At 36.9% G+C, this 20,361-nt stretch overlaps 1 protein-coding gene across 1 annotated transcript in view; it reads left to right on the forward strand.

The window, feature by feature from the left end:
- Window positions 1-20,361, forward strand: part of LRP1 (LDL receptor protein 1) — a 1,646,373-nt gene that overhangs the window by 1,236,042 nt on the left and 389,970 nt on the right. The window contains exon 74 of the mRNA XM_090402369.1: window positions 3,741-3,869. Within this exon, the coding sequence (XP_090258495.1) occupies window positions 3,741-3,869 (129 nt within the window). The remainder of the gene's footprint in view (window positions 1-3,740; window positions 3,870-20,361) is intronic.

A 20,361-nucleotide genomic window follows, 5' to 3' on the forward strand; every position in this document is an offset into this window, starting at 1 on the left:
TTTCCTCCAAATCAGTCTGTTACTTGTCAAGACTCCAGCATTACCAGATCTTATATTTCTATCGTCTAAGGCACTTTGTACCGTATCAATCCACCTATATCTTGGTCTTCCTCTGGGTCGTTTTCCTGGCTGAGAACACTTGTTTTGCTAATCTTTCCTCACCCATTCTTTTTAAGTGACCATATCCCCTGAGATTAGTTCTGCTAACGCATTCCTGGATGCTGACAATGTCAAGTTCTTTCCTAATATTCTCGTTTTTAATATGATATTGCCATTGATGTCATCTGGTCACGCCTCTAATCTTTCTCAGGACTCTCATATCTGTGGTCTCTAGTCTTTGGTCAAGTGTTTTACTTCTGACCCAGCTCTCAGATCCATAAGTTAAAACTGGTTTGAACACTGTCTTGTATACAGCCAATTTAATGTTCCGACTAATTTCTATCTTATTCCATATGAATTTAGTCAATTGACTTCCTACCATACCAGCTTTGCTGATTCTGTTGTCTATTTCTATATTTAATTTACCATCTTCAGTAAAAATTCTCCCTAAGTAGCTGAAATGTTTTACTCATTCCACAGGTTCTCCATTCACAACACAGTTGACATTTTCAATCATTCTGCCTATTTTTATTGTCTTTGTCTTTGTCTTTTTATTGCTGACCTTCATACCATATCTATTACAACAGTAATTCAATTTAGTCAGAGAATCTTGCAGACTTTTAGCGGATTTAATTAGAAGTATAACATCATCCGCATAAAGCAAAGAGCTGACATTAACATCTCCAATTTTGATATCATGTTCAATACCACTTTCCTTCATAATGTGATCCATATAGATAATGAATAACAGAGGGGATAATGAACATCCTTGTCTCACACCAGATTTAACATTAAACCATCTTCCTGTACTTCCTTCAATTCTAACTGCTGAATTACAACTCAAATAAAGACTAAGTATTGCTTGATATAATGTCCCATTCACACTATATAACTGGAGCGTATTGAATAGCTTCTCTCTTGGCACCTTGTCATATGTTTTTTCCAGCTCTACAAAACTTAAATACAGATCTTTGTTATATTCCCATGACTTTTCAACTATTTGTCTTAAAGTGAAGATCTGATCCTGACAGCCTCTATTTGACCTGAATCCAGCTTGTTCTTCACCAAGCTTTTCTTCCACAATTCTTCTCAACTGTTTCTCAAGTATACTTGCATATATCTTACAAGGAACACTCAGTAGGGATATACCTCTGTAATTCTCACATTCAGTTTTATTTCTCTTTTTATATATAGGTACTATGAGAGCTCTACTCCAATCATCGGGAATTCATCCCTCTGTCCAGACTTTCTGAACTATGCAGTGCAGCCACTGTAAGACTCTGATACCACCATACTTCAGCATTTCTGGTCGAATATCATCTACTCCTGCTGCCTTTCCAAATTTCAAGCCTTTGATGGCTTTTTCTATTTCAAGTATGGATATGTATTCCTGACTGCATGCCTGGTCAGTGTTTTTTATTACTGTGCTGTCATCACTGCTTGTTTCATTTAGCAGATTTTCAAAGTAATTACTCCATACTTCAAGGATATCTTTTTCTCCTGTTTTCATGTCACCTTTATCATCTCTAACTCCTTTTACAGCACTCTTTCCTTCATTCCTAAGCTTCTTCAACAACCTCCAGAATATTTTGCCGCCTTCTTGATATTTATTTTCTATATTCTTGTGAAAGTCCTCCCATGACTTTTGTTTAGCTAGTTTTACACACTGTTTAGCTTTCTTACATTTGTCTCTGTATTCTCTAAGAGCACAAGCTGACTTATTTGCCAGGAACTTTTGATATGCTTTCTTCTTTTCCTTCACTGCCTCTTTAATTTCCTGTGTCCACCATGGAGTTCCAATTTTTCTATCCTTGCAGACAACTTCACCACATGCCTCTCTAGCTGAATCAATCAGGGCTTTCTTCAAGACTTGCCACTAAATCTCCAAGGTTTGGTTCCAGTTCTCAAACTGTCTCATTTTTCCTTCAATAATTTTTGTGTATTTTAGTCTACAGTTCACATCTGAGAGCTGCTCAACTTTTATTCGCTTTAAAACTTTCTTACATGTCATTCTTTTCATTATGAAATTCAATTTTATTCTGCTCAAGACTAAATAGTGATTGCTTCCAATTTCAAATCCTATGTACACTCTGGTGTCCTGCACCAGGGAGAAAACATCGCTATTAACAATAATCAATGAGACATAGTCATATGAGACTTTTCTTATTCCTAGCCTCTTCTCTCCATGTGAATTTGTGCACATTTTTATGTTGGATCATGGTGTTAGTAATAACCAGTCCATGTCCTCAGCAGAAATCCAACAGGTATTTGCCGTTATTATTAGTTTGCTCTTTTCTCCAAATTTTCCCAAAACATTTTTGTATGTCTGACAATTACTTCCTACTCTGCTATTTAGATCCCCAACAAGACCCAACTTTTCCTTTTTCATTGTGTCAGTAGCTTTCTCTAGAGCTTCCAAAAATTCCTCCACTTCTACCTTAGTAGAACCTTCTGTGGGACCATCGGCACAAATAAGTCTCATTGTCCAGTTCACCATTCTGATATTTGCCCAAATCACTCTACTTATCACTGCCTGCCATTCAAGAAGATGAGCATCGTATTTTGTGTTGAATACTATGGCTACTCCTTCTTTTCCTTGATTGTCATTGCCTGAATATAACATTTTGTATTTATTGCTCAGAAAGATCTCACCAGTTTTTGTCTTTTTTGTTTCACCCCTATTATGTCGATCTGGTACTTATCTAAATCCTCCGCTAGCTCCATTTCTTTGCCATTCAGGCTTCTTATGTTGATAGTACCGATCTTTAACTCTGGTTATGTTGAGTTGGGATGTGTTTTTAGATTTGTTCCAGTAGCTGACTTTTCTCTTTTCACCCTGGTTCCCTGGCAAAAACAATGGGGGCCTTGTTTAGCCGGGCGACACCCCAGCCGGCATGAAATTTTGTCATGTTGTACCATTATTTTGTATTTTGGTTTAACCAATAGGAATACATTTTGGTCGGCTAAATCCCAAATTGCCAGCCCATCCTCGTTCGTTCAGTATCCCGGTAGATACCCAACAGGGTGCACCACGAGAAGGTGAGGATTGGACATTATGTCAGAAGCCCTGGTCGGTTCTCCGCATTCATTTAAAGGCTATGTGGAGGTCTCCTCTCAGTTATACAGTTTTGACCCTTAAGCACCCCTTACATACGGAATACGTAGAATATATAAATCTGAAGAAGGCCTCTTATTTTTAAAGATTAAAACTGAATAATACTGTCATGACAGATATTTCAATTATTGGTGAAGATAAAACTTTATTCTGTAGTTGTTCAGAGAGAAAAGTTAAAGCTCTATCATTTTTAAAAATATTCTAGATTAGAAATATTTCTAAAATATGTGTTTAAAATGAGTTTGCTAAGCAGTTCTAATCTAAAAATCACAAAGCATGAGTAATAATACTCCCTATGTGATAATATTGCTATTACTTTCAGTTATTTCAGTATATAATTTTCAGTTTGTCTACTTGGCAACAGGATTTTCTTTTTATCATTATTTAAATGAGATAAATGACAAAGGCTAGTTTGTAATAAATTATGCTTTTCATTTTCAGTAAATATTTAATAGCATACTGATTTATAATTGAGATAAAAATTTTCTTTTATTATTATACTAATTAAAGGCAAATCCTTTTTTAGAAATTGGACCATGCCAGTTTGGAATCTGCTCTCAAGTGTGTTTTGCCAAAAAATCTGGGAATCATACATGTGCATGTTCTCCTGGATATATAAGAGTACCTGGCAATGATGGTTCTTGTAAAGCAGAAGGTAAAACAAAAATGATGTAGAATTGTATTTTATATGTTATTATTATTAGATGATTTTAAGTGTCAAGAGAGTTTTCTTGTGTCAGAAAGTTTGCTCAGGTGTCCACTCAAGTACTATATGAATGGGAATGGGCTGACAGTTTGGAACATAGTTGACTAAATTGTATTTTGTGATATCATTAACCACAAATGTAATTTGATGATGCTTGAAGGATACAATGAAATATATCATTTATGGTTTCTCCATGTGAGGTACCCGTTTGTGGTGGATAGGACCTTCCAGTAATGATACTGATGGCTTTTTTCATTCTTCCTCCTTTTTCTTTGCTTTTCTTCCTGTATTCTTAGCTTACTTCTTCTCAGTCTTTTATACTATCCTATCTTCCAGACTGCCATTGGATCTAACATGCTTGCCGTGTTTGCCTTGTGGTGCATCCTGTGGACATCCAGAAAGGAAGATCCTAGTAGTCTTGCAGTACTTTGGCCTCTGCTGTGGCAGGATGGGTATTCCTGAATAGCCTGACTGATGATTACTCGACTAGTTGGCTTTCCTGTAAGGGTCAAGGGTAAGTCTCCTGTTCCCCATGGTCTGGGGACAGGACTGAAAAAAGCATGCTGAGATGTTCGTAGCATTCATGGTAGATCTGAAACTCCCAAGTGCTGTCATTGCTTTCCAGAGATTGGGTTTCGATTTGTGGCTCAGTAATTGATTGGGAGCTCAGGTGCTGAATCCAACTTCTCCTAAGAATGAATACTACTACTTCATCTTGTTTATCAGGAGTTCAGCAAGCTCAACAGGAACAGAAAGTATATTATTATCAACAGAAAATCAAAATAAGGTTCAAAAGAGATCAAAAAGCTGCAGTAAATACACCACTGTTCTTAATCCTACATTCAAGGAGTGAATGTCCAGTTGGTAAAATGCCACCCTTCTTCATCCAGAGTATAGCAGGATATCCAAAATCTCTAAAGAAACTTTGTTATGGAGATATCCTTATCAAAGCAGCTACAGTCATACAATCAGAAAAATTACTCCATGCAGCATCTGTCATGGTAATACCAGTTAAAATTACCCCCCCCACACACACAAAACTTTAAACTTTTCTAGAAGAGTAATATCGGTGGGGCATCCTTGATGTTTCTGATGAAGAGATATGCTCTGAGCTCTAGGACCAAGTGTCAATGTCAGAATAGGTCATTTTCAAACTGCCTGTTATTCCTCTGCTATCTGTGCCCGTAAAAACAGAGTAACAAATCTATATCAAAAGGCTAAGAGGCAGTATATCACAACAACAGCAACAACATTTGCTAAACTGCCTCTTACACTGAGAAGGTAACTGTAAAGAAAGTGTCAATACGGTTCCAAACCTGTTTGTTCATCTTACCTTCTTGCAGCAACATCCCCGAAGACAATTACTTGCTCACTATCTTCTTTAAGCATATGGAAGAGAAAAATCATTCTGGACTCTCTCCTGAAGAACATGCAAAAATCATCCCACTACATGAAAATACAAAGATATGCCTCCAGACTCTTTATTGGTTGGCCCATCAACTTGTAGAATGGATGCCTCTGCTCCCTCCCTCAGAAAAATAAAAGTTAAAACACCAAGTGCCCTAGAGGGAATTGAATTTGACAAACCTGGATGTTTTTCCAAAAGAAGAAATAATGGATACTGGCCATCAACAATCCTCAAAAAAGAAAATATCAAAGACTAATGAAAACAATACTTCTCAATTGGAAGCCAGATGATACCACCAAAAAAGAAATAATGGAAACATTACTTGAATGAAATTGTCATGGATTCTGACAAAACATAGACAACATCCAGGCTCCCTTGCAGAAGTATAAACCAGTATGTTCTGCTTGCAGAAAGCATACCTGAAGGCCAAGTGATGTAAGGAGAGGACGGGAGATGAACCTGCCTGCAGAGGAGTCACCATCTTTGCAGACAACCCTTCCAGCAAATCCAGATTAACACCAAAGTAGCAGCAATTGCTATCAGACCCAGTCAGAAATATAATAACAGTATGCTGTATCTACCATCCCCCTTACTTTTAATAGGGGATTTAAATGGAGACAACACTCCATGGAGTAGTGCCTGAACAAACATTAGAGGAAGAGTGTATGCTTGGCAACAACAATCTCTTCTACTGAAACACAGGATGCAACACTAACACATGCCTACCTGAACATTCATTGCCATTCACTGAACTTTCTGTTCACCCTCCCTTTTCCCACTGTTTAAGCGGAAAATGGATGACCACCTATTTGGAAGCAATCACTTTCCCATTATACCCACTTTTCTGCATTGGCAACCATATACTACTAGATCATGGATATCAGTGGAAAATCAAGCAATCTGCCTATAGCACTTTTTTCTTCATTAGCAGAATTTGGCTCCACAGTGGTCAGTTCATATCCTATCAGTGAAACATGTAACAGAATATATTACAGGAGCAACCAGAACTGCATATACAAAAACATCCAGCCAGTTTCTGTTTTCCTATTGCACAACAGCCAAAGAAGAAAGCTTGGGGTATTTTCCAGAAGTACCCCACAACAACAAACCTAATCACTTTCAATTGTTAACATTCTTAGGCCAAGCAAGATACATCCTTCATCAGAACAAGAAGTAATCCTGCATTCAATGTATGTCTTCTATATCAAGATCCACCAACAACAAACAAGTAGAAGGAAAAAATCCAGAAAATGAAAAGAAGATATACCATCCACCAGCTCCATCAAAGAATATAATGGTGGCACAGTTGCTGACCCAACAGAAATTGTGGACACACTCAGGGAAATACTTTTGCAAACAAATCAGCAACAGCTCTCCCCCAATGAGTTCCTTTTCCAAAAATGCAAAGCAGTAAAACAACAAATTCTCATTTCTTCAAATCTTATCAAACGATACAACCTGTCATTCATTAAGAAGAAATTAAAGCTGCTTTAAGTGCCATCGAACTGCTTTTGGACCAGATAATATCCATTACAAAATGATAAAACATCTCTCAACATCAATCATGGATCAGCTATTGCTCCTTTACAACAGAATCTTCTGTGAGAGTATATTTCTGGATACCTGGCCAAAGGCGATTATAATTGTTGCCTTTCCTAAGCCAGGGAAGGATCCAGAATTCCCAAATAACTACTGTCTAATTGCCTTGACCAGCTGCTTATACAAGATTCTGGAAAAATAATTAACTGTTATCTTTTATGATTTCTGGAGAGAAACAACCTTTTTTCCCAGAACATAATCTGGTGGAAAAATATCATTCTGCTACTGATCATCTAGCCCAGGTGGAGGCATTCATTAAAGATGCATTCTTAAAGTGCGAGCATTTACTGTCAATGATATGGAAAAAGCAAACAACAGTGATTGGAGAATTGAAATACTGAAGGACCCACATAATTTTGGGTCTTAAAGGCAATGTTCCTGTTTTTCTTTCCAGAACTTCTTAAGAGTTTATTTTTCACTTGGTTAGACTCTATAATAAGTTTAGTCTAATCCTTTATCCAAGTGTGAGCAAACAAAGTTTGCACCTGAAAGTATCTTCAGGACAAAAGGTGTTTTTGCACCACCTTAGCTCAGTCTTGAAGATATTTTCATGCGCAAACTTTGTTTGCTCACACTTAGATAAAGGATTAAACTAAACTTATTATAGAACTTCTTATCTAACCAAATCTTCTGAGTCTGAGTGGTGAGCACTTTTTTTTTTCTCCCAGCACATTACCATGAAAGAGGGAGTCCCACAAGGTTCAGTTTTAACTGTCCCACTTTTTGCAATCAGAGTCAGCTCAATAACAAAACAAGTTTCTCCAGCAGTAAGTAATACCCTATATGTTCATCATTATTATCTTAAGATTCTCATGAAGTCACTCTCATATGTGAAGTCTGTTTTGTCATACATACATACATGCACTCATCATACCATGCTCTCAGGCAATGCATTCCAATTATTCACAACTCTCCATGCAAAAAAAAAAAACTTTCTCCTCACTCTCTTGCTCACACTTTCTTTCTATAACTTCCAGGAATGACCTCTTGTTCTCCCCCAATCTTTCACCATTTTATGTGAAAAACTTTTTCAACATTAATCCTATAACAACCCCTTACCAACTTGTACGCCTCTATTATATCAACCCTCGTCCTCCTGTCTGCTAGACTCTGCAAATTGCATCATCTCAACCTTTCTTCATATTCAACATTCCAGAGATTAGAAACTATTTTTGTCAATTGCCTCTGACCTCTTTCTGACATCTCTTCATTTTTTGAAAAACAGGTGACCAAATCTGTGCACAGTGATCCTTATATGACCTAATCAAAGCTTTATACAATGGAACCAGAATCTCCTTACTTCTACAAGTCAGTGTCCTCTACGTCATTCCGAGAATTCATTGCGTTTTCCTCACAATTTTGGCAATATGTCTTCTAAATTTCATATCCTTATCCACCATCACCCCAAGATCTCTTATTTCTTTCACCTCCAACAATATATCCCATCAAGAGTAAATTCTCCATCCCATCTTTGTTTTCCAAATTTTAAAACATTACATTTTGCATCAATGAACTGGCATCCTCCCTTCTTTGCCCATTCACTCAGTCTATTCAAATCTTTTTGTAAGGCCACAACATCTGCTCTACTCCTCGTAGTTCATTCTAACTTTGCATCATATGCAAATTGCTATATATCTCCATTCATATCTTCTCCAATATCATTAATACACAGCTTAATCAGCAATGGTCCTAAAACAGACCCTTAGGCACACCACTATTGACTTTCCTATTCTGAGATATTAATCCCCCATACACAACTCAGACAGCCAGTCTAATGTACTAGTCTAATAATCAAGCCCATCTGCATCATAAGTTGGTAGTTTGACTATCAACTTATCATGAAGTAATTTATCAACTATTTTAATTATTTTAATCAAAAGTCTATGTGTATCGCTCTCCCACGTCCAATCCGGCTGTAACCTTATTGTAATATAAAGTAGATTACTAATACATGACCTCTATTTAGCAAATCCATGCTGTCAATCAAAGATAATACCATCATTTTCAACCCAATTCTGGATCCTAATTCTTACCAACTTTTCCAACATTAAATTACAATGCCTGACACACACACACTCTGGCATATAATTTGATGCTTGGGTTCTGTCATCTCCTTTATGAAGCAGCACAATCTTGCCTTCCTTCTACTCCTTTGGAACTTAATCTAATGTAAGACTCATATTAAACAAATATGTCAAGGAAGATGTCAACTCCCCAGGATTTTCCTTCAAAATACGTGGTGATAAATTTTCAAGTCACACAGCCTTATTAATATCAAGTTTGATTAATTCTCCATATACCTCTTTCTCACTCACAGTATTTCCTCATCTTCATCCACTACTCTCAACTATATATCCTCCTCAGTTCTTGTCATTATACCATTTTCTCAAATCACTGCCATCCTACCATAATCATTCTTATTCTGCTGGCTACATATTAAAAGAATTCTGTGAGATTCTTTTTAGCTTTATTATCTAACTGCTGCTCATACTGAACTTTTGCTACCCTTACTGACTCAGTCACCCTCCTTGCCTGTTCTTTTATTCCTCTTGGAATTGATTATTGCCACTCCTTTTATGTTGCCTCCACAATGACTTTTTCTCTGTATTGCATGCCTAATTGGAATACATTTAGCCATTTCTTCTACTTCTTGAATATCACCCAAGCTGCATTGATCTTCTTTCCAGCCAACTCCTTATTCCATGCTACAGCTGCAAGCTGTCTCCTGAGTTTTTCATACTCAACAGACTTGTAGTTCCATATACACCCTTTCCTCACAGAAGTCCTCACATTGCTGGGAACCACCCAGGTATTCATTTCATGGTCACTCTCACCAACTGGAGAGTGATTAATAATAACATCCTTTGATGAGTCCAAGACCCTTAATCATTGTGTGCCCTCTGTTACATACTGCCTTAAGTAGTTGTCCTTCAAAAACTCAAGAAACTCGTTTTCTTTACTTCTAGTTGCTATCGCTTCATCCCAATCTATATTGCCATTATTAAAATCTCCCATAATGCCTTTTCTCATTTGCTTGGCTAATATGCTTACATATTTCATGGTCACTACCTTTTACATTACCTGGTCTTTAGGAACATTTAACTAGTATTTCATTCTATTCACCTCTATTTCACACCATACTGCCTCCAAACCACTGCCACCATTCCCCATTGCATCCCTATATGTTATGGACATAACTGTTTTTCCTATCATCAATAGCACTCTGCCTCCCTTTTTGCATTTTCTATATTCACAAAAAATATCACACCCTTCCATCTCTATTCCTGTCAGGATGTCATCCTCATGCAATCATGCCTCGCTCATTCGAACAATTTTTGGGTGAATGAACTCAATTAATGCAAACATTTCATTTCCCTTGTTTCTGATTCTTCTAGCATTTGTATACAAACATAACAGCTCATTCTGGATCTGTGACAAGTTTCACTGATACCATTTATTAGAAGTGATTTCTCCATACTTTCCTTGAGCCATTTCTTTTTCTCCTTCTCATCCCAGAACTTTCTACAAACCCATCTGTTTTCCCTACATCTCAGGTCATTCTCTTCCCTTTTGGTCTATTCTCTACACTTCTGCTGCCCACATCTTCATTCATAATCACCACCACTTCAATATCTTCTTCATTATTTTCTTGCTCTTTCTCATCACTTCTTACTTGCTCATATTCATTCTCTGAACACATTACTCTCCCCTTTCAGCAGCAGTCTCTCCAAATTACTCACACCAAAACCATTCAAATGCAGTCCTATCTCTTATATAGTTCAATTCTTCCTTCAGACTCATTTCACACATTAACAAACTGCATTCCTTTCTCTTCACACATTTCAGCTAACATATTGGGTTCGAGGCTACATTGTCATTGGCCAGTGAATTTAGTGCTCTTGCAAAATTGATGATTTTTATCTGATTTATTGTGTTTTTTTCTTAGAAAAGTAGTGTAGATTTTCGTATATTTAGTGTTTCATAACATTTTTTTAAGATATTGCAATAATAAATATAGTTTAAAATGGCACCAAAAATGCACAAGAAACATAACATTAAGAAGAGCAGGGAAGTCAAGAAGAAGAATGCTTACCCCACTAGGGAAGTTATTGGAGATGTTAAGAGATTATTGAAAATGAATTAACTAAGAAACAACGAAATGTGGAATCAGGTAAGTCAGTAAGTGATGAAAATCAGGTAAGTAAGTAAGTAACGTTATTTGTAAAAAGAAGGATATTATTTGGTATGGTGACTGTATCATAAAACATGCTGTTGATAAGCGAGTTATAGCTTCAAGTTTTCCAGAAGTAGAAATTAAAACTTTAATGCAAGCAATTTAAAACAGAAAAGAAAAGTAAACAAAATCTTAATTGTAGTAGATACTAAAGACTTAACTAGTGATAAGTTTAGTATGAGAGAGGATATGAAAGGGTTGTTGGAAGAGGTAACAATGAGATGGTGAAAATAGCAAGTATATTACCTCGATATGATAAAAATGAATTAAGAAGAAGGGCTATGATGGCCAATGATTTAATGCGTAGGCTGTGCAGAAGAATGGATGTGAGTTTTTTCGTATAAGAGGGATGGCCTACACCTGAATGTGTTTGGTATCAGGAGTTTTGAAAAACTAATAACTGGTATAAGACTTAACACAGAGAGTCAGGGAAATAAATTATATTGAAGGAATGATGAGAATACGAGTAAGAGCAGTAGTGTTATATAATTATGCTAATGACGAGAATGGGTATTATCATGGAAATGATTATGAGGAAATTGCGATTTCAACTTTGTGTTCATCTGATTCAGACACATCAATTCAGATATCTACATTTATAAGGCACTAGAGAAGAGTAAAGATCTCCAAGTTATCCAATTGTGTCATGCAGACTGTAGACAAGAGTATACAAAAGAACATACAGGTAGATTATTATGTCGATACATGAATGGTAGGAGTGTCAGAAACAAGGGAATAGAATTTGTTCCCTTGGTCAATATGTTGGGAATTCAGATTGTAAGCATTAATGAGACCTGGCTATCAGAATCAGATATGCTAACTTGTGTTGAGTGTAAAGATTACAATATTTTTAGGAAGAATAGACAGGATAGGAGGGGGGGGGGGCATACTGCTAATGATATCAGATGACTTGAATCCAGTTAATGTTGAGACCTATGATTGTAGTACTAGTAACAGTATTTCATATGGCAGTGAATTTGAGGCTGTCTGGTGTGAGGTGGAATCTAACATGTTCAGTTACATAGTGGGTATTGTTACAGACATGGTGGATACAGTTGCTAATGGTGAAGAAAGGCATCACCAAATACAGATGATGGGCACAAAAAAAGAGTAATCACATAATGGGAGACTTTATTATTATTATTATTAAACAAGACCTCATGGAGTCAAAGACTCATCTAGGAGGTCCTTTTATCTCACACACATCTCATCGTACCGTGTCTTAAACACATTCAAACTTCTTGCAGACACCACACTCTCAGGCAAGGCATTCCAATCACTCACAACTCTGCACGAAAAAAACCTGCCTCTCACTCCCCTACTCACTTTATACAGTTTCCAGGGATGACCTCTGGTTCTCCCCTGATCTCCCACTATTCTCTGTAGAACTTCTCCACCATTAATCCTATAACAACCCCTTACCAACTTGTAGGTCTCTATCATATCTCCCCTCTTCCTTCTCTCCACTAGACTCTGCAAATTACATCTTTTCAATCTTTCCTCATACTCGACATTCCAGAGGTCAGAAACTACCTTAGTCAGTCGCCTTTGGACCCTTTCCAACATCTCTTCATCCTTCTGAAAACCAGGTGACTAAATCTGGGCACAATAGTCCATGTGTGGCCTAATCAAAGCCTTATACAATGGAACAAGAATCTCCCTACTTCTACACGTCAGTGTCCTCCGCATCATTCCCAGAAGTCTTTGTGTTGTCTTCACAAATTTGGCGATGTGTCCCCTAAATTTTAGATCCTTATCCACTATCACCCCCAGATCTCTTATTTCCTCTACTTCCAACAATATATTCTCACCAAGCATAAATTCTGCATCCCATCTTTGTTTTCCAAATTTTAAAACTTTACATTTTGCAACATTGAACTCACATCCCCATTTGCTTGCCCAATCACTCAATTTATTCAAGTCTTCTTGCAAGGCCACAACATCTTCACTACTCTTTATGGTTCGTCCCAACTTTGCATCATCTGCAAACAACTGAATATCGCCATCCAAATCTTTGCCAATATCATTAATATACAAGTTATTAAATAGTAATGGCCCTAAAACAGACCCCTGAGGCACTCCACTAGTGACTTTCCTTTTCCTGGATATTGCACCCTGATACACAACTTGTTGATACCTATCAGATAGCCAGTCTCCAATCCAATCCACTAATCTAATATCCAACCCTATCTGCTCTAGTTTGACTGTCAACTTATCATGAGGTACTCTATCAAAAGCTTTTGCGAAATCCAAGTATATTACTGTGTATCCTTCTCCTCTGTCCAAGGAAGCAGTCACTTTATTGTAATAAGTAAGTAGATTACTAAAACATGACCTCCCTTTAGCAAATCCATGCTGTCCATCAAAGATTATACCATTGTTGTCAACCCAACTCTGGATCCTAGTTCTCACAAACTTCTCCAACAATTTAACCACAACACCTGACACACAGATAGGCCTATAGTTTGATGCTTGAGTTCGATCACCTCCTTTATGAAGTGGCACAATCTTGCCCTTCTTCCACTCTTTAGGAACTTGACCAAGTGCAAGACTCATATTAAAAAAATATGATAAGGCAGGTGTCAACTCTCTGGCACATTCCTTCAGAATACGTGGTGATATATTATCAAGTCCCACAGCCTTATTTACATCTAGTTTACTCAATTCCCCAAACACCTCTTGCTCACTTACAGTCAGTCTCTCCTCCCCATCATCAACTGCTCTTAATCTCTCCATGAAGTCACATTCACAAGATTGAAAGATCTTTATGAACTGCTCATTAAGTATCTCCACCACACATTCTGCAACAGCTGTCTTTATACCATTTTCTCCAATCAATGTCATCCTTCCATAATCATTCTTTCTTTTGCTGGCTACATATCGAAAGAACTCCCTAGGATTCTTTTTGGCTTCATTAGCTAACTGCTGTTCATACCTCTCTTTAGCTACTCCCACCAACCAAGTCACCCTCCTTGCTTGGTCTTTGTAGACCTCATGAAATTGGTTACTTCCACTTCTCTTATGCTGCCTCCGCAATGCCTTTTTTCTCTGTATTGCATGCTTAATCTCTTTATTCATCCATCTCACACCTACCTTATTTAACCTTCTCACCAATGGTTTACATTTGGACATTGCTTCTACTAAGTAGTTTTTGAAAATCCCCCAAGCTGCATTGATCTCTTTTCCAGCTAACTCCTCATTCCATGCTACACCTGTAAGCTGTCTCCTGAGCTCTTCATAATCACCCCCCCCCCTTTGTAGTTCCACATATACCCTTTTTTCACAGGGATCCTTGCACTGCTGGCAACCACCCAGGTAATCACCTCATGGTCACTTTCACCAATTGGTGGATGATTTGACACCTCATTGATAATTACATCCTCTGATGAGATGACCAAATCCAAGACCCTTAATCCTCGTGTGCCCTCTGTTACATACTGTCTGAGGTAGTTATCCCTCAGAAACTCAAGAAACTCATTTTCTTTACTTACAGTTGCTATCTCATCATTCCAGTCTATATTGTCATAATTAAAACCACCTATAATGATCACTCTTTTCTTATTTGCTTGACTTATTTGACTATACATTTTACTATCACCACCATCCACATTACCAGGTCTATAACAAATTATCCAATTATCCAAATTATCCCGGTCTTTAATTATTCAAATATTGATTGGATAGCAGTAAAATCTCATGAGAAGAACGAAACTGAATTTATTGAACTGTTGTGAGACAACTTCCTCAAGCATCATGTCACAGAAGGTGCTTGAGATCAAAGAGTGTGAGATTTTATTATAGTGTCAGAGGGTGTTTCAGTTAAAAACATAACTATTCTGCCTCTAGTTGGTGATCATGCATACTCACTTGGAAAATGGCTAAGTTTATGAATGTTCCATGCTGAATTACAAAGCAGGAAATTATAATCAACTGAGGAGTATACTCAGTTCAGCAGAATGGTATCTATTGCTGGATGGGAAGAATATCGATAGTGCATGGGAATTGTTTAAAAAACACTTAAATGATGCAGTATCAGAATGTATCCTGAGAGTTCAAAGAATAAATAGGATTGGAATCAAATGGATGTGTGATCTTTAAGCAAGAGATTCGTAAGTAACTGATGATGTGGCAGGATTACCGTGTGCATAAGAATGATGTCCGTTATGAAAACTATAAGCATCCTGCTAGAATAGTCACAACTGATGTAGAGAAAGTTGTCTGAATATGAAAAAAAACTGGCTCTACAAGCTAAAGACAACCCCAAAGAATTGTATTGTTATGCTGCAAATAAAAGAAAGAATGAATATGAAAGAATAACTGCTGGATGTGTATAGTGCAAAGATGGGGTGCAGAAGCGGTTGTTCGACAAATGAGTGCCCAAGTTTTAAAAGAGGTATACCTTGAGTAGACGTATCGATACAAAATTAATAACAGAAAAAACTCACATACAAAGATTATTTAATAGTATAATTTTCACCTGTGTGTCACAGACATCTTCAGTGCATTAAGCTCCACCAGCTACTTAGGCCGCGCTTTTTGGAATTGTCAGTTATTGCTGAAGATGCCTGTGACACACAGGCGAAAATTATACTATTAAATAATCTTTGTATGTGAGATTTTTCCGTTATTAATTTTGTATCGAATTGAGTGCCTGTTTTGCTAAAAGACATGAAATACTGTTACTAGTACTACAATCATAGGTCTTTTAGCAAAACAGGCACTCATTTATCGAACAACCACTTCTGCATCCCACCTTTGCACTATGCAACATTGCACTCACTGCTACCTCTTCAATGAATGAAGAAACTGAAATGTGTTAGGAGGAGGAGGAGGTATTAGAGCTCTTGCACAAACTGAATAAGAATTCAGCAATATGGATTGATGGAATATCAGCATAGATGCTAAAAGAACTTTAGAACTAGTTGAAGCTTCCTTCAACTAGTTCTAAAGTCTCACAACCTTTGTAACATTATTGTAGCATTGTAACATCATCAATAGCCTTTGTAACATTATCGATAACTCTCAAATCTAAGACAAATCTCAAGCTTCTCTTTGGTTTTTCAATTAAAAGAGCTATTGCATTGAACATTTGATTTCTCAATTATTCTTGTCTTTTCATATTCCTGCAATAGTTTCTGAAAACACTCTGTATATTTCAATTCAATGGAATCTGATATTTCCTAATGTAAATAAGAAATTGCGTACAAATTTAATTTGAGTATTCTGCTACATTAGTGCAAGCCATTGAAGCAATATCCTCTGTGAAACACTAGACTTAAATTCAGACAGGTTTAAAGAATTTTGCAATTCTGTTCCCTTTTTAACTAGTGTTTGTTAATTTCATTAAATTCTCTTTTAGGTTAGCCTTTATTTCTCAATGTTTTCCTTTTTTTTATCCTTACTTATAGTCTCAATATCAAACACTTGATCATTATCATCAGTGCCTTTAAAAACTACTGGAGATTGCTCTAAAATTTACTATGTCTTGTCAAAACATATTCACAATATCCACAAGGGTACTGTACTATCAACAGAATTACATGCAAAAGCATGATGCTTCAAAAAATCAATTCCAGATATTACTTGTACATTTGGATTTAAAAATTCTGGAAGAACTATTAATGGATAACAAACTTTCTAAGGAAAACAAGGAATTGGAATAAAAGTATTTATTTGCTTATCAGCTGAAAAATCTGATTTGATTTGTAGTGTAATTGGAAGAATGACGGTATGTTGTGCCCTTCGATTAGAAAAGGCCTAAGTTCGATTCTCGTCATGACGGGAGGAATCTTTATATGGACTTTTTTACTCGAAGGTGAGTTAGCCGATCTCATACGGAGGTAGCAGGGTTTTTTCTCCTGGAAACTCAGGTTTTTCATCCTGCATACAGACAAATTGGCCCTTCAGAACACATGCAATTTACAGACAAAAAAATACTAGCTGTGGTGGTAGTGGTTGTGGGCAGTAGATGGCATTGATGTAGGTGATTGGTAGTAGAGGTTCTGTGTAGTAGTGGAGACGGAGGTGTACTGTAGGTGTCCTCCCACAATGAGTCTTTGGACTCCTTGGAGGTGTCATGAATAATAATAATAATAAAATATATATATAATATCTAATCTACACACAAAAGGCTACAAGACCTGTAGCACACTAGTGCTGTATGCAGGGAGGGGGGGGGCAAAAGGAATAGAAGAAAGTAGGAGTCTGTTAACATTTTGCTTCAACAGATGGTTGTAGTCTTTGGGGAAGGGAGAGTGGGGGAGACTATTCTAAAGGATAGAAATAAATGCAATAAAAGAGGAAGCAGTGAAGTTTGTTCAGTGAGTTTTGAGGTGGACTGTAAAAGGGTGTTGATTAGCAGTGGTTCCTGTTTTAATGATTTTGGAGGAGAGGGGAGGAAAAACAAAACAGTGTTCTGCTGGTCAATTCAGCAGAACACTGTTCATGAAATGTTAAAGATACCAAGAAACTATATACTTGGTTTTTAATCCTTTACCGAAGGAAGCAAAACAATGTTTTGCACGTGAGATATATTCACATCTGAGGTACCTGTACACCCTCTGTCCAAAAAGAAAACAAACTTTTCGAAAATAGAAGAAACTAGTGGTGCCACCTGTTGTATCTTTTTGTTGTCGAAAGTAGCAACCTCCATTAGTGTTGTGTCAACTGTTTATGACATTTGTTTCATCAGAAGCCAAGTTATAGTGCCAAGCGTGACAGTGTGTTTTGACGAATGGTCGGAAAATGAGTTTCAAACAGAGAGCTACGATTGACTTTTGTATTAAACTTGGTAAAAGTTTTGCCGAAACGCATCAAATGCTTTAAAAAGCATATGGCGATGAATGCTTATCCCGTACTGAAGTTTCTGAATGGTTTAAGTGATTTCAAAGTGGTTGTGAGACGCTTGAGGACAACGAAAAGCCAGGCCATCCAAAAACTGGACTGAGCGAAGTTAACATCCAAAATGTGCATGATTTCATCAAAGAAAACCTGAAATCGTATGTGAAATTGATCAAAGATGAATTGGAGATTCTAAAATCAACTGTGCACAACATTTTGACCAAGAGTTTGGGCCTTCGTAAATTGAATTCGCGATTTGTTCCCCGCAAGTTGACAGATGACTAAAAAATGTATCAAATTGAACACTGCAAGGACCTCATTAAAACCGCTTGTTAGGTTTTAACTCAAACTTCCTTGAAACGATCGTTACTGGTAACAAAACATGGTGTTTTGAATATGAGCCTGTAACAAAACGCCAGAGTGCTGAGTAAAGACCACCAGAAGAGGATCCAAAAAAAAAAAACTTCGTTTAGAGAAGTCAAAAGTGAAGATAATGTTTATTTGTTTCTACAATTCCAAGGGCATTATCCACAAAGAATTAGTTCCTCCTGGCCAAATCAATGGTGAGTTTTATCTCAAAGTTTTGAAGCGATTAATAGCGAGAATTCATCCCGCGGCATGAATATCGTGATGCAGGCAGCTGGGCACTTTTGCACGAAAATGCACCATCTCATCGTTCAAACATTGTTAGCCAGTTTTTGAGCAAAAACCAAGTTGTGTGTTGGATCACTCGCCGTATTCAACCTGATTTAACATCCTATGACTTCCCCCCCCCACACACACTTCATTTGTTGATAAAACGAAAGCTATATGACACCATTGAAAACATTCAAGCGGCAGTAACCACGACCCTCAACAGTATCCCAAAAACCGATATAAAAAACTCATTTAACGAGTTAATTGACTGTGCCAAACACTGTATCGAAGCTGAGGGAGAGTATATTGATTGAAATAAATGATTTGAATAATTATAATTGGCCTGTGTTTTATTTTCTATCAAAAGTTCGATTTCTTTTTGGGCAGAGGGTGTGTATAGAGGCTAATGACTTCACATCATTGCCTTAGTATGTATCCCATAATCCAAAGCATTATGGGATACATACTGATCTGTTTCGACCTTTATTAAGGTCTCATCAGTGGAAGTCAGACCCAGTAGAGATACCAAGATTGAAGTAATGCAGAAGTCTCGAAAACATTGTTTTGCTTTCTTGGGTAAAGGATTAAAAACCAAGTACAGATAACCCTAGTATAATGCGGTACTTATACAATGCAGTTTCGAAATAACGCAGTCTACAAATTGTAGTATCCCTTGTTCAACGCGGTTTCGATATAACACGGTCTACAATTTCTAGTAACCCTTTATTTTTTTTTGTCATATTTTTCACCGCGAAACTTAAAAATCAAATTTTATCTTCGTTAAATTTGTGTCTGCCCGTATCGCACAAGTAGTTATAAGTATCGAATTTAGTTTTATTGTATCAGGTACAGAGTACATGCAAAAGGTACATAGGCTTTTGCAGTCTTTGTCATTCTCAACAAATAGTGCAATTAGAGACAGATGGAATAAAAACAGCACTAACTAATAAATCACATCTCCCCCCTCTCACAGAAAGTGTGCTGTATAGACTTAAGCAAAACGATATGTTGCACTGAAACACAGTATCTAACTAAAAACTATTGTCCAATTTTTCAATTATGAAATAATTGTTTGTTTTATTGTATTTGAAATTCTCAATGTCATTATGACAGATCACAAAGGCTAACTTAAAATAAAAGACTACCAAGAATTGAAACATGCCATATAATGAATGTGTGAGTTTGCCTTCCAAGAAGCCATAACATTCAACCAAATGTTGAAACTTTTGTGTGAGTTGAGTCAGTCAGTAATGAGAAGTTCAATCGGAACGATAAATGACACCCTGTTGTGAATGTGTTAAAACTAATACCGAATGTTATGACAGTTTCAGATGTTATGGAATTCAGTTGAAGAGAATTAGCGCTTCGATTCAACACTAGTCGGTTGCTTTTGTCTTTGAGTCGCACGATCTTTTGTTAATACTGCACCGATCATATGCATCAATCATAATCTTTATAGCTGCTGTTTTGTGTAAAACAAAATTCAGCTTGTATGTATTGCAACAATTAAAAAAAAAAACTTGAATAATATATAAGCATATAAATGGATATCACCTGTAAATCGTTGACATGCCAGCAAAATTCTGAGACGTACCACCTCTGACATGAGTGCCATAGGTTTGCCATCTGGGGTTTACTGTATAAAGTATTTATTGTTGAAAATTCTTTGTTTTCTGCCAGGAAAGCGCGTTTAAAATCATAAGTGTGTTATTCTCAAGCTGAGC

This window comes from Typopeltis vanoorti, chromosome 2, assembly GCF_054136105.1.
Source record: "Typopeltis vanoorti isolate ZY-2024b chromosome 2, IOZ_Tvanoo_1.0, whole genome shotgun sequence".
NCBI lineage: Eukaryota > Metazoa > Arthropoda > Arachnida > Uropygi > Thelyphonidae > Typopeltis > Typopeltis vanoorti.